The 15,108-nt window shown below is 33.0% G+C and overlaps 1 protein-coding gene across 3 annotated transcripts in view; it reads right to left on the bottom strand.

The window, feature by feature from the left end:
- LOC119604339 (NPC intracellular cholesterol transporter 1) overlaps positions 1-15,108 on the bottom strand; it is a 47,646-nt gene that overhangs the window by 15,195 nt on the left and 17,343 nt on the right. For all 3 annotated transcript variants that reach the window (XM_037956910.1, XM_037956909.1, XM_037956907.1), the window contains exons 2-6: positions 5,086-5,256; positions 4,776-4,932; positions 4,474-4,550; positions 708-929; positions 446-638 (exon numbers count right to left, since the gene is read on the bottom strand). In XM_037956910.1, the coding sequence (XP_037812838.1) occupies positions 446-638; positions 708-929; positions 4,474-4,550; positions 4,776-4,932; positions 5,086-5,256 (820 nt within the window). The remainder of the gene's footprint in view (positions 1-445; positions 639-707; positions 930-4,473; positions 4,551-4,775; positions 4,933-5,085; positions 5,257-15,108) is intronic.

Here is a 15,108-nt window from a genome sequence, read left to right on the forward strand (position 1 = left end):
TATTTATAACCTAAACATGCACGTACTATGTATTTTAAAATTCTTGCTGTTGCTAGAAATTTTCCAAACTATATTGTATTTCTAGTTCTAAAATTAAAATTTTGTTATTTCAATGATTATTCAAATTTACTCCACCATGCAAAATTATCAAAGAGTAATATATGTTCATCACGTAATGCAGGCCTGTTTATAAACAAATAATAATACAATATGAAACACTCTATAGAGAAATGAAAACTCATATTTCTAGACCCAAATGTGCTGACATATGACAAATATATAAAAAAAGTTGACCAAAAAAAAAATTATAAATTGTATTGTTCTTAAAGTGGCGGTGGTTTACTCATGGTGCTAAAGTTTTCTTTCAAATTAATTAAATAATAAAAAAATACAAAGAAAAAAAAAAACGCATATGGTTGAAAATGAAAACAAACAATAAACTTACCATCCATATTTTTGGAAGGGAATAAACATACGCCCATAAGGAACAATAAACTGCCAACAATAAAGACGGCAATCATAATAACAGTAAAAGCATCAAACCCAGCTATAGTAAAAGGTTGTGGTGCTGGCGGTTCGGGTGGTGGTATTGGACATGATGCTTCACAATCTGTACAGGAACAAGCTGGTGTCTTATCCTTTAAATAAGTACCAAAATAATATTAATTATAGAATAATAATTTATTATCATTATACTAGTAACTTACATTTAATGGACTACTGCAAGGAACTGTTGGAGGATCCAATGGACGGTAACCGTCTTTAGAGGACGAGTTATTTTCATGCTGTACATAAGTTATTTGAAAAGGTACATAAATATTATTGGAATCACCCATATAGTTAAACCATTTGGTGGCACTACAGCGTGAGGCGCCATGATCACCACATACTATATCCATAGCAAGTTGACCGGTTGAAGGTACCGATACCTGTAATTAAAAAATTTTTTATATTATGTTACTATTTTAGTTAAAATAATGCATCATATTTAATGGCTCTAATTTGAGGTCAAGATAATGAAATTATCCAGATACTGTGGCACTAAAACATAAAGATTCAGAACGAAAAGATATTCAGACGGTGGCTGAATAATGTTACTTCTCTTTAGTTGTTCGCTCATCTTCATCGAGACACCTGGAAAAACGCTACGCTACGCTTTTGGGAAACGTTTCCCAATATAGAGTTTCAAATCTACCCCTAAATTGATCGTGCAAATTGTTGTTCTGATCTCTGTAAGTCGGTCACTTCCGGTGGTAGCTTTATTGTTTCTGGTGATTAATTCCTTCATCGACGTAAGGCTTATCAAATAGAAGATAGTTTGGTTGACATTACTCTTGAAATTAGCTTTCGAAATATAGCAGCTCTACTCAGAGTAGCAACGGACTTTTTTAAAAAACCTCTGCTTAATTTAATTGGTTACATTTAAGAGAAGCTGGAGCTATAGCGGTGGTTAAACTTTAATATTTTGATGTTAAGAGATCTCCGCTGATTGTTATCTCATATTTTTCGGAAAACTTCAATTGACATCGTCCAAGTTATTGGTATCGTTTTCTTGTGTAAAATAATGGTAGAGAACAATCTGATGGATCAAAAACGTAGAATTATGCGAGCTGTCATTATACACCTAAGGTTTTGACACCTAAGGTGACAATTGACTTTTTCCCAAAAATCTGAGACATAAAACAGCGGAAATATCGAATATCAGTCGCGTATACTCGATATTTCCGCTGTTTTATGTCTCAGATTTTTGGGAAAAAGTCAATTGTCACCGTCTATGTTATTGGTATCGGTTTTTGTACGAACAAGATGGGAGAAAACAATGAGCGCTGGATCTAAAATGTGGAATGGTGTGAGCGTTCATTATACACCTAAGGTTTTATCGAGTATGCGCGACTAATATTCAAATCAGCTTTGGTCACGTCTTGAATATCGGGCATCTCCAGAGTAGGGGGAGAAATATTCCAAACTGGTGTTCTACTGAATACCAGGTCAGCAACAGAAACAGAAAGTTGTCTCTGTTACTACCTCGATTTTTATAGAAGTTATCACAAGAAAGAGGAGACTGCATGACATATTGATTTGAGTTTCTAGGTTGCTACTTTTTGCACGATCGGAGTATCTATCGGTTATGGTAGTTTATAGGATAAATGCCTTTATTCCTGCTCTGATTACTATGAATAGACACAAAATTTTGTCGAAAAGTGCAGGATTCCCAAGTCTGTTATTCCGACACTGTTAGAGTTTTCTATTCGAAATATTGCTATCAGTCCGTATTACACCTCCGCGAACAAAAATTAATTGCTATAAGCTAACACCACGTCGATACATATTCCAAACTTCTCCGAACGTTTGTTAAAAAAACTGTTGGTCAAAGTGAAACACCCACTGAGTGCGATGTACGCTAGCAAAAAGTTAGTGAGACTGACCCGATAGTAAAGTCCATAATTTTCAAACAATTTACTACTAGAACATCGACTCGCGAACCTTGTCAACAACTCGAACACTTTAAATCCATGTTTATGGACTTTTTATGAGACAAACTAAATCCCTATTAGTCAGACAATACAATAATGAACTGTCAAGGGTGGGTTGTCTGTCAGACATTACTATTTTGGGTCATTGTACACAGAAATGAAGCCAGAACGGGATTTGCTTTGGTTATATCTAACGCTGTTTCAGCCGCAACTATGCTGGTATTATTTAAAATATAAATTTCCGGTTCATTCTTAAAAAGGCTAAAAACAGATGGACTTATGTACGCACTTGTATAAGGAATCTTTACACACAACAGGCAAACTATAACCAGAAATAGGCGGTATATATCGAGGTTGCTGGCTGTAATAACTGGACAATGGTTGCTTGTCAGATATGCAATTCAGCTTTCAGGAATAAAAAGATAAGGCGATTCCACCTTCTCAGTGAATGACCTGACTTAATTCAATGTTTCTGTTATCGTTCCTAGTTTCTTCGAACGGTACAGGGTTAGCTATGGAATAAAATGTTAAAAATGAGCTGATAATACAAATATTAGGTGTAGTTAGTTGATGGGTGCTGGGAAGATGAAGATATTGTACTTCGGTACGTCCCTATGTACCGTTGCCGACTCAACAGGGCCATCTCATGAGTGGAGTTGCGCGGGTTTAAGGAGGTTAAGTCTATGAATGATAAGGAGGTTAAGTCATGGCGTATAATACCAGGAGACTAATTCACCTAATGTTGGATACGTCCCTTTTCTAGACTCTACACTATATAGTGATTGCCTTTTCCTTGTCAGTGTTTACATTGGGATTGCTCTCATGCATGCAGACTAATTCACCTAATGTTGGCTACGTCCCTTTTCTAGACTCTACACTATATAGTGATTGCCTTTTCCTTGTCAGTGTTTACATTGGGATTGCTCTCATGCATATTTATCATTCCGCAACGGGACTACTATGACAAGAGATTAGATAGTATCAAGTACTTAAGCTAAATGTTTGTAGATGAACCGATACAGTCATGTACAAAAATTGCCACCTGAGTGTTCTTTTTTGAAGTCACTTAGGGGCTAACGTAAGATTAAACCGTCAAGCCAGTTACTCACCTAAAGCACATTGATAATATTCTAATTGCCAAAAGGTATTAGATTTCTTGGTTTACATTATATCCTAACTTAGTGAGTTATCTAGCTCCAGACCTAATTACCTATTGAGATATCTTACTGCTATAGGCTGGATCTAAAACCACATAAGTATACACTACAATACATCTGCCGAGTGGTATTGTCTTGTCAAAACACGGTCCTTACGACTCTACTTGACAGTTAGGGCGTAGTAAACTACCACGATTACCAGTCGTGAAATGAACTGAAATATATGAACTTTTGTAATTAAGCTTCATCAGCATGGTACGCCATTGTTTGAGCTGTCGCACAGCAATATTTTGAGCTATAAGTTCGTTAATCGTGTTAACATCAGACATCGTAGTTGCGATTTGGCTGCTTTAAATATTTTTGAGGTCCTATTTAAAATCAATATTATGCGAATCATTTAGAAACGATTTCCCTGCTTAAGGCTTATGTCGTTCAAATCATTCGTGAGACCCAGAAAGCATTAAAAATTCTTTGGAAATTTGACTAACAGGATAAGCTTTCATGAAAAACACATACATAGTGATACTTATATAACGAACTGTGATTTCCGCTATTGCTAAAAATCATTCATTCAATGCAAATCATTGATAAAAAATTAATTGTTTTATTAAAGAAAGAATAAAAAATGCATATCTTAAACAATTTTTGGAACCGATGTGCCAACAGTTAAAATATATTCAAACAAACTTCTTACTTAACCATATAAATTTTGTCTAGGAGAAATTATAATCAAAATTCATTTGCATCCCCTACACTTTAATTCAATTTAATATATGCATTATAAATTTGGTATTTTAACGAAAATGTTTGGTGAAAACAAGAAGAAGAAGAAAAAAACTTACCTGAGAGCATGATTTGTAGGTACTATTTGTGTAGTTGGCTGTTATATGTAAATCAATATTGTTGATGTATAATTTTCCTTTAAAAATAAAATGTTCAAAAAAGAAAATTAATAATTTATACGTTTTTGAAACAATATAAATTGTTGATGATAGTTGTCGTCACATAATAATCTACATATAAAAGAATAGTTTAAAAATATACCTTTATATGCGAACAAAATGACGACAATATATTTGATGTTAATACAAATGTACTATACAAAACATCTTTAGATAGTTTGGGGGGAAGAGTGTACACTTACCATCCTTGTTGCTTTCGGTTGAAACAACGTGAATAAATTCCGATTGCCTGGGTGAACATGTAAATTCGCATAAATGTCGCACTAAATTAGCCATACATGAGGGACAACGATCTAGGAAATTACCAGCTAATTTAATATTCTTATTCAGAATATCCACCTTGTTTTTTTTTTTTTTTGTTGGTTTTGTTTTTCGAGAACATTGAAAAGAAATTTAAAAGAAAAGAAATAACCAAATTTACATAAGAATTTGAATTACAAATAATAACTTATATAGTTGTATAATATTCAATTATTTATTAGCTTTATATACCTGTTGGCTATCACAGCAAAAATCCGTTGCATCATTCTCTAAAAGATAACCACAACGTTCTTGTAAGAGTTTTCTACCCTCTGGTGAAATGGGTTTCGCCGTACCATTGTATGCACAATACTGGTTACGTTGAAAATCATCTGTATTACAGACTCCATACCAGATGCAGTCCTACAAAAAAAAGCAAATGAAATGTAATCATTTTGTTGTATAATATATAATTAAAAGCTTAGCACTATTAATAAATAATAATTATTAATTGATTATTAAAATGTCAAGGGATTTAAATGTATGTTAGTTGTTCAAGTAGTCACTTTAAAGTCCAGAGAGAGAGTCGTTTGTTATTTTCATTCAATTGTTTATATATTGCTTATCTACGGAGCTTTATTTATATAAAACATAATTACAAATTAGTTCGTTTTGGGGACTTTAACAATATGTTAAGTAATTCTTTGAGTACCACATTCTTATAACTATTTCGACATCAAAATACAAAGCATTACTCTTTCAAGTTCTTCTGATCTTTAAGCGGCTAAGTTAAACGTTGGGTTGGCAATAGAAACAATTAGGATAACCTGCTGTTCATGTGCTTTTATCACTGGGGAAACGTTTCGTTGATTTCTTTGTGATACCGGTAAAGAGAAGAGTGGTTAGTGTATTAGTACACTTCGACCTAATTACTCTGGATTTCTATCCAAACCAATTCGACGCACGATTAAAGGAATGTATCACAGATAGATCCGTTAGATCGTGTATAAAATGGGCTCCTATTAAAATGTATCTATGTACAGCTAGGACAGATCACTAACAGAGAAAGTGAGTGATACTCTCTTCTTTCTCTTCATTTTGAAAGCTTCTGCAGAAGTCAGTCACCCCTGCAGTTAAGTCCCGTAGATTTCCTCTGGGAAAGTAAAGTTGGACTTGAGATCTTCGTGAGTCGTATGACGGTCACATGATCTTCGCCAGTCTACAGGTAGCCTTATTCGACAAACTGTATAAGAAAGTCAGGATGGTCTTTTTCTAGTAAAGAGCTTGAGATCTTCGCGATTCGTATGACTGTCACATAATCTTCGCCAGTCTACAGGTAGCCTCAATCGACCATCTGTATTGCGCAAGTTCGTGGAGTTTATGATAAAGTCGGGGTGATGACAGTCCGCAGGGGTATTGCCGTTTTATGGTTGATAAATAATCCTGTAGTACACTACATTGGTCTTTAAGTTTGAAGGAAACTTCCCTCCCAATATGTGCTATGTATAGCCCATAACCTACGCCATTTGTAGATATCGATCCATCACGAAGGACTGATTCGTTCACATTTAATGAATCGATACCATAAAGCTTCTTTCAATAGATGGTTTAGAAATGCAATATGCAATGTTGTCTGGGATTTCTTCCAAACAGTTGATTATGATACAGTGACTTGAATTAATCATATGAGGCACATGACGATTGTCCTGAGTCCAATCGCAGAATTGAGGGCAACCTCTTGAGCTATTAGACCAAAAAATAACCAATTCATCATCACAAAAAGAGATTTTGACAGACATCATTAGCGTCGATGCGCAAGGATTCCTCCAAATCTCTTCCGGTGGACGTCTATTCGTACGGATTTCCACCAGACAAGTGTATCATATAGCATTATGAGCTTTATTACCAGATCGAAGAGCCATTTGTTATACTTAGGGTTTATATATCAAAGACTTATAACTAGTATTTTCTGATAAAGAGAACAAATTCCGTTATGAATGCATTTACACCTAGACCACTGTTTGTACTTCTTTCTTTGGGATATAATATCTAGATATTTGCCAGATACTATAGCGGAGATGTCGTCTGTATACGCAATGACCTTAAAACCCTTAGACTTGAGTTCATTGAGAAGGAAGTTCAATGTAAGGTTCCATCCCCCTTGAGGAGATCCGCGGTTTGCCTACTTCGTGACATTTACTGCTCCCATTTCTGATGACGGTCTGATTTATATCCAAATCATTTAGAGCTGGTATTGTCGACTCAAAGTGTACGTCGTACGAATGAAGGTATTAATCTTAAATGTATCTAAAACAAATTATAATTTAGAGATCACACCTAATTAATAAAATTTACTAATGAACAAAACATCATTACAGATTGTCATTTAAATATGACCGTTAATCTATACTTAAATACAAATTATAATTGCAATATATATTTATATTACAACTGTAATTACTCCAGCAATTATATAATAATTAAATTTCAATATTATTAACTCTATTATGTTAAATGAACTATAAAATATTATTTTAATTGAAATTATTCATGTATGGCGAATAACACTTATAATTTAAAAAAAAAAAAAAAAAAAAAAAAAAAAAACAAAATTATTACCAAAAAAATTACAAATTGTTTATAGCAAAAAAAAAGTAATGCTATAAAAAGCAGCAAGTTAGACTAATAACTAATAAATTATATTAAAAATAAAATTTCGTATTAAAACAATTTAGTGACCCTAATTTGTATAAACATCTTAATTATAAAACATTTAAACTCTTTAAAACATATGAACCGTACATTATATGAAATATGAGATTTTTGCAAAATCATTAATGTGATTTAGAATTAGACAATACATATAAAAAAATATATTTAAAATGTTTATGTTAATTTAAATGACAGTAGTTTATATAGAGTGGGTTTTTTATTTCCGTTCAAGTGTACTTAAATTGTTTTAAAGTCACGTACTGAGTAGTTAATACATATTTAATTCGGGATTCACATAATACTTAAATCAGATAAAAATATAATAACAAAAATACTGGTTTGAATAACCAATTAGTTATAATAACCTTTAACCGAAGAGTCGGTGTTTTTGAAGTATTTAATATATAATACATATAAATAATATGCATTTAAGACATAAGGTTAAGTTAGGTTCACACAGGATAAGCCTAAGGTTTTATCAAACTCAGACGAACTTATAGACGTCAACAGTCATTGAATCTGAATCTAATTTTGATTCCTTACTCCTTAATGAAGAGGATCCTACCAAATTATCGCCCGTTTTGGAGCCGTCTACATAGAATACCGTAATTGAAGAGATAATTGTCGTAAAACCCTAGTTAAAGAATGACTTTGGAATAATATTCAAAAAAGGCAAAATTATTTCAGATATCAGGATCTATTAGCATCACTCTTGTATATTACAGATGCATAATAAAAATCTCTTACAGAAGTTTTGGGTTGTTCCAATCAAACGTCTTGTGAACTTCAAAAGGAAACTATTCTAAATTACACTGACATTTGAAAATATTTAAACAGGCACATTTTCATGTCTCGCTCAGATTACCTAATACTTCTGTTGTTGATGTCACCATTTACTACGAGAAGAATCTTAAAATAAAATATGTCCATCCATTTAGATTGTAGAAATTCCCTTAGGGTCATTATGAGACTGTTTGCCGTTAGATTGTCTAAGGCTTCTGATAGGGATGCTAACGGGGCATTGTTCAATTAGGACCTTTGTCAGTAAATGGGACACGAATGTCGAGAGTTTAACGTGAACACATGCCATGACGGCCTAATTTCACGGTGGGTAGACTAGAGACGGTCTACCACGCGCCCCTGAATCCTTCAATGAAGAACTCAGGTAGCAATTTTTGTACATGGCTGAGCCGGTCCATGTACAAGCACTTTGTTGAAAAACTCGAGCTATCTAATCTCTTGCCATAGTAGCCCCGTTGCGGAATAACAGGCAGCATGGGATCAATCCCAATGCAAACCCCGACAAGGAAAAAGCAATCACTGGTCTAAAGTCAATAGAAGTGGGTGACTAGTCCCAACATCAGGTGAAATCAATCTTCCGGTAAACCGGAAGGTGACCACCCTTATGATGTCATGAAAGATTGCATTATTCAAAATGCATTCCGCATCATCTAATGACCCATTTCAGTGCATTCCTTAACCTCTTTAAGCCCGAAATGGCTCTGTTGTTTTGGCAACAGCACCTAGAGACATATTTGGTAGTCCGAAATACCCAACAAAATGGATCAGGATCCCTCTTTTATGAACCGATCAATGTGACAAAGGAAATAGGAATTTCCAAAGTCAATTAATTCCAATAATTGCCCCGACAATTAGTCGCGTAGTATGTATCAATATATCCTGTTAAGATGGCAACAGCACCGAAGAACTTCCCCGAAGCGTAAAATGGCATACTAAATCAGTACTAATCTCCAATATATGGAGACTTTCCCGATCTTTCATAAATTTTCGCATCAGTTCCATTCCCATGATCATAAAGATCGCTCTACGGGATGACAGGCAACCATTGAATACTAACCTGGCAATTCCCCAGCATATACCGGCGTCCCACTACACGACCGGTAAGAAATACCGATCGGGTTCAGCAATAGGATATATCAGTCCTTAAACCAACATTCTCTCCCCGCGATTTTGGGTATTAAACCACAGCCACTACGTGGATCCCGAAGGAACCTCAACCAATTGACCGGTCAGGACTAGGTCCTGTGGACAACCGACCACCCCTAGTGCCAGATTATATGGTGCTCTGGTTAGACCCCATGCCAAGTCATTCCAAGCGAAGCCGAGGATACATTTGACATCACCAGTTTATAGTCCCGGCAGACTAGAGGTACTGGTAGCACCTCTTTACCCCGGGATTGTAATACAGCAAGATGGACATTTCATCAAGGAAACATGCCCCGAGGGGGAGTATATGGGACAGTAATAAATCGGTCTATTGCAGGTGATGCGAAGATGAGGAGGAAGCAGAGACGATCGAGCACTGCCCTAGGATACAGATAGGTAGTTCTATTATCATCTATCTATCGATCTCGATCTATCATCTATCTATCTATCTATCAGCGAGCCTAGCGAAGCGAGCAGCTTCACTAGCGATCGCTAGATCTACGAATCATCTATCTATCCTATCTATCTATCTATCTATCTATCTATCTATCTATCTATCTATCTATCTATCTATCTATCTATCTATCTATCTATCTATCTATCTATCTATCTATCTATCTATCTATCTATCTATCTATCTATCTATCTATCTATCAATCTATCTATCTATCTATCTATCTATCTATCTATCTATCTATCTATCTATCTATCTATCTATCTATCTATCTATCTATCTATCTATCTATCTATCTACCTTTGCCATTAATTGATCTCTTCACGAAAACCATAATGTTGTCGAATTCATTCAGATTTAGAAGAAAACTCTTGAAGTGCAATTTCGAATACTTTTGGTTTACGTTTATTGTATTAATTATATACATATTTTGTATTTATATCGACAATTAAAAATTGTGTTCTTCATTATCTTCGACAATAAAATCCATAATATGCGGCATTAAATACATCATGTGATTTTAAAATATAATTGATAATAAAGAAAATTTAGTAAAGAGATTTCTAATTTATTTCAAATTAAAAGAAATACCCATTGAAAATGTATTTTTAATTTGTGCAACCTTTAGACTTAAAATGAGGCAATAACAACATGAGATTAAAATATAAATTTATAAATACCAAAATAAAAAGCAATTTAACTTCTAATAACATTTTGGAAATATAATTTAAACAAAACAAATAAGTTAGATTTGTACGATAAATTTTAGGTGGCACTGTTTGTTTACAAAATCAGTTTATTTAATTTTATTGCAAATATCGCAATTTCCTAAAGTTGGTAGCAATGAAAAAGAAAAAAAAAACAAAACGCATAAAAAACATTGCCCCATATGAATGTACATACTTATAACCCAGTAAACATAATATATAAAAGTTTTTGTTATTAAAATTTTAATATAACAAATTAACAAAATTTGCAGAAATTTTAAATTGGAAAAAAATAATATGAAATATTAAAATTTAGCACTTTATTTTGTAAAATACTTGAAGATGTAAACAAAAGTGTGCGCTGGTCTTGCAATAAACGCATTACAGCGAAAAAATAAAAACAGAATAAATAAATTAAATACACAAAAATTAAAATTAGTTAAAATATACAAGACAAGAATCTTAAATAAATAAACAAAATGTATATAAGATTTAAATATTTACTCATACATACTAAACAAGTTAAAAAAACAATTACAATTTTTCTTTTTTTTTTTTATTTATTTTATTACAAGTAAAAGTTACAACTTTTTATGATTGTATGTAGTATATACCCCTATGTATGTATACTTGTATGTACAATAAATCTGTTCGGTCTACAATAAAAATACAAATATATGACTAATTAAATGCGGATACGTACAAATGAAAACAAAAATTGTTGAATTGACCATGAAAAATTTTATAAAAAAATCATTTATATACAAAACAGATTTTATTTTGTATATATGTATGTACATACACCACACCGGTAGATTGTTGAGAAAAACAGATGATTGTTCAATTACTTGAAAAATGCATATTTTTTTTTAAAATAACCATTAAATTGAAGATGTATTATAATATAAACATATTTAAGTAAATATTGAAATTGTATGCAAAAAAAAAAAATATTTTTAATGGAATTTTCGAGGCAAAATTTTGCTCTTCGATTAAGTGGGTATTGGGTTGGTGTTTAATAAGATTTATTTATATTTATAGAATTGCAAATTGAGATCAATTTCATAATTAAAATTTTCTGTACATGCTACTGCTACTAGCTAAAATATATATATAATTTTATCAGAATGAATTCTATATAGTAAACAATTAAAACCCTTGAAAAAAATGCTACATAAACTTATTATTCAGTTGAAAATTTCCAAGACCAAACAAAATTTAAAGAATTATACCACTCCATTGCATCTTTGCAAAGATTTAATTCAGTTATAGATTGACGCTTGAACAGAGCTACCAGATTATACAAATTTACTTTGAAAATCGTTGATCTATCTATTCGTGCTACTTATAGACTTCTGGGTTTTTATGACTCGTTCAGCGATTAGGTTTATTATGGGCTTAACGGGTTTGCGAATAAACAAAATTGCCGTATATGGAGTGGGACCAATGTACAATATACCCTAGAGATTACGTTATATCCAGAAAAGTTTTCCATTTGGTGCGGTTTACGCAAACGTTACATCATCGGAAATAATTTATTTTAAATATAAAGCCGTAGCTCGCGTTACGGTCAATGAAGATTATTACCACATCATGATCAAACATTTTTTGTTTGAAATTATGTAATGCAATGATCTGTGCAAAATGTGGTTTTAACAGGGTGGCGCTGCGAACCATACGGTAACCACAACCATCGGCTTTGCGATCACTTGCCTACAAGAAATGGACTTATCAATTGTGCTGAACGATTTCAAACCTCGCGATTATTTCCTGTGGGGACTCATGATGGCACTAGTTTATGCTGATAAACCAGCAGCAATTGAAGCCTTGACACAAAATACATTTTCTCATCGCCTTAGATATCTGTCCTAATGACAAAAATAGATTTCTATTTATGTGTATCCACACAGATGGATCAGAGTAAGAGGTGGCAACTTCATCGAGGAATGATTTTACAAGATGAAATGTTATCGATAAAACGCGATGTAAATAAAGTAAAGAAAATCTCAGAATATGTTCTTGGTATTTTACTTGATGACTCTCTAAGAAGGTGATAGTACCTCCAGATCTTGAGAGTTGAACGCCGGATTATTCATATTCATAAGACTACTATAGTTTTGAGAAGCCTTTAGCAGGATTGCCTTTACCTCTACAAATTAATTAGAATTGCCTCACACTTCTGTATGTGATAGTTATGGCTACAATGGCTTTTAGATTACCAATCTCTTCATCGAGTCCTTCTCATACATCCAGTCTGATCGAACTACAAATTGACGGAATATGTAACTCGCGGTCTGACCAGATAACAATATCATACGTTGTCTTAGATTTTGACTTATTCAAGTTATTCAAAAATTTAGCGAATTGCTTTAGCCTTTTATATGTGCTTAAAACGCTTTTCCCTACTAGTCAATGATCTACGGGTTCAACGACCTTATATACCGCTTGTAGATTGTCAATATTTTTTCCGACATTTTTCGATCCTTTTCTCTATTTTCTGCCGTAAGTCTCGCTTTTCTTAAGGCACCAAAGCCCGCCTGGTGGTCTCCACATTCAATGGCTTTTAGATTACCCAGCACAAATTCTCTCTTCGACTTATTAATGTTTAATATCTTCATCGAGTACTTCCCGGGGCTGTTACTTTACTGAACCGCCCTCATCTTGATGTCTGGTACTACCAGTAACGCTAGTCTACCGAGGCTATGAATTGGCATAATAACTGACCAGAGAACTTAACAATGTCTTACCTTGTCTTGGATTTTGTCTTGTTATAGTTATTGAAGAGGTCCGTTCCGGTTGTCCGTGTTTAAAATTCTAATACCGAGATGATAAGGTTAGTTTTAAGACTGATTTGCTGTTGCCGACTCCAGAAGACCATACAGAGAGAATGAGTTGATATAAAAGGGACAGGACGCAGAGTAAATCAAGTGTGATGTCCTCGTGTTATTGACAAAGTTTATATCTTTATACGGGTATATTTCGGGGTTTACTCTGTTCATGCCTGATATACCACAGAGAGTCGTATATGTATATATATATGAAAGCAATATCTTTGCGTATTAATAATGATTCTACTTCGATCAACCTAATACGACTCTAGATGCTGTTGTCGAATTAACAGGGACCATCCTTGCAGTGTAGTTTGTAGGAAGTTTATACTTTAGTTTTAGGTTATTAACAGGCGCTAGTGTTAGACTCAACAATCTATCCGACATTTACATATAGGCACTAGAGGTTGTGGTACGTAATCTATCACACAGATTCGTACCGTCCACATAGGAGCGATAACAACTTTTTTGAGTTCGCAAAAGAATAATCACACAATGGATCATATACCATGTAGCTGATCTTAACGTGGAACATTAATTTTAGCTCCTGGTAGTCATCCGATAATTTTTTATAAATTTTCTACTTATTACTGCAGTAACGGAAATTTTTTTAAATGACTAGATATTATTTTATTTTTCAAATATTTTTATTTAAATAAAAAATCAATAAAATTTAAACAACCATATAAGTTGTTAACTTTTTCCATGACCCTCGCGCAAACAAGAATTAATTGAAAATATTGAATAATTTCTTGTCTATAAAAAATTGTTATTTGCTCAATACATTTTTATCGAAAAAGAGACATTGACCTGTGTCAGCAAGTAAGAGTATAAATTTTCATGCCCTCATATTTTATTGTATAGAAATTTATTTTACATTAAATTAAGTCGGTTAAAAAAAAAAAAACAAACTGATCAATTTGATTTACGATTCTTAAAAGTTCAACACGCATTAAAACGATTTATTTATATGAATGCCTCTCTGACTTACTGACTGATTGAATGTGTTGTTCGGCGCGGGTCATATGAAAAGAGAAATCATAATTGGAAATTATTCTGTTGTAATAAAAGAAAAAAACTACCCACAAAATTTCTTACAATTACAATTATTTCTATAAACTGTGGGAATTACATTCATCATTTCAACGTGTGTGATGTTTTTACTCTATAGGCCCTGCAAAATATCAGCATCAATGACCGACCACACTACACTGAGTAAAAAAAAAAAACATTTATAGTTTATTTTCCTTTATTACTACTTGTATTTGCACAATTGAACTTTCATTTAATTCAATTTTATTTAATTAAGAAGTCAAATCATGCAAATACAAATTTGCTTGTGTTTTAATATATTTTTTTCTTTTCTTTAACATTTTGTGATTTCTCTAAGATGTACTAAAAAAAGGAAAAATTCTTGCCACTAAATCGCAAATATTTAGATTGTAAATAGTTCTTGTATTAGAACATATTCACCACTATTCTGCATTTTAATTCGAACCGAAATCTTCTCCGTTTGATATTCTGCATTTTGATTCACTCAACTTAAAAAATCGTAATTAGAACACAAAATCGTAAAGCATTCTTCTTCTTTTTCAGACGATTTCGTTGGAAAACGTAATCGAAATGA

Source organism: Lucilia sericata, unplaced genomic scaffold, assembly GCF_015586225.1.
Source record: "Lucilia sericata isolate MDLA Ls3-8-SP2 unplaced genomic scaffold, ASM1558622v1 Contig000383F_arrow, whole genome shotgun sequence".
Classification (NCBI taxonomy): domain Eukaryota; kingdom Metazoa; phylum Arthropoda; class Insecta; order Diptera; family Calliphoridae; genus Lucilia; species Lucilia sericata.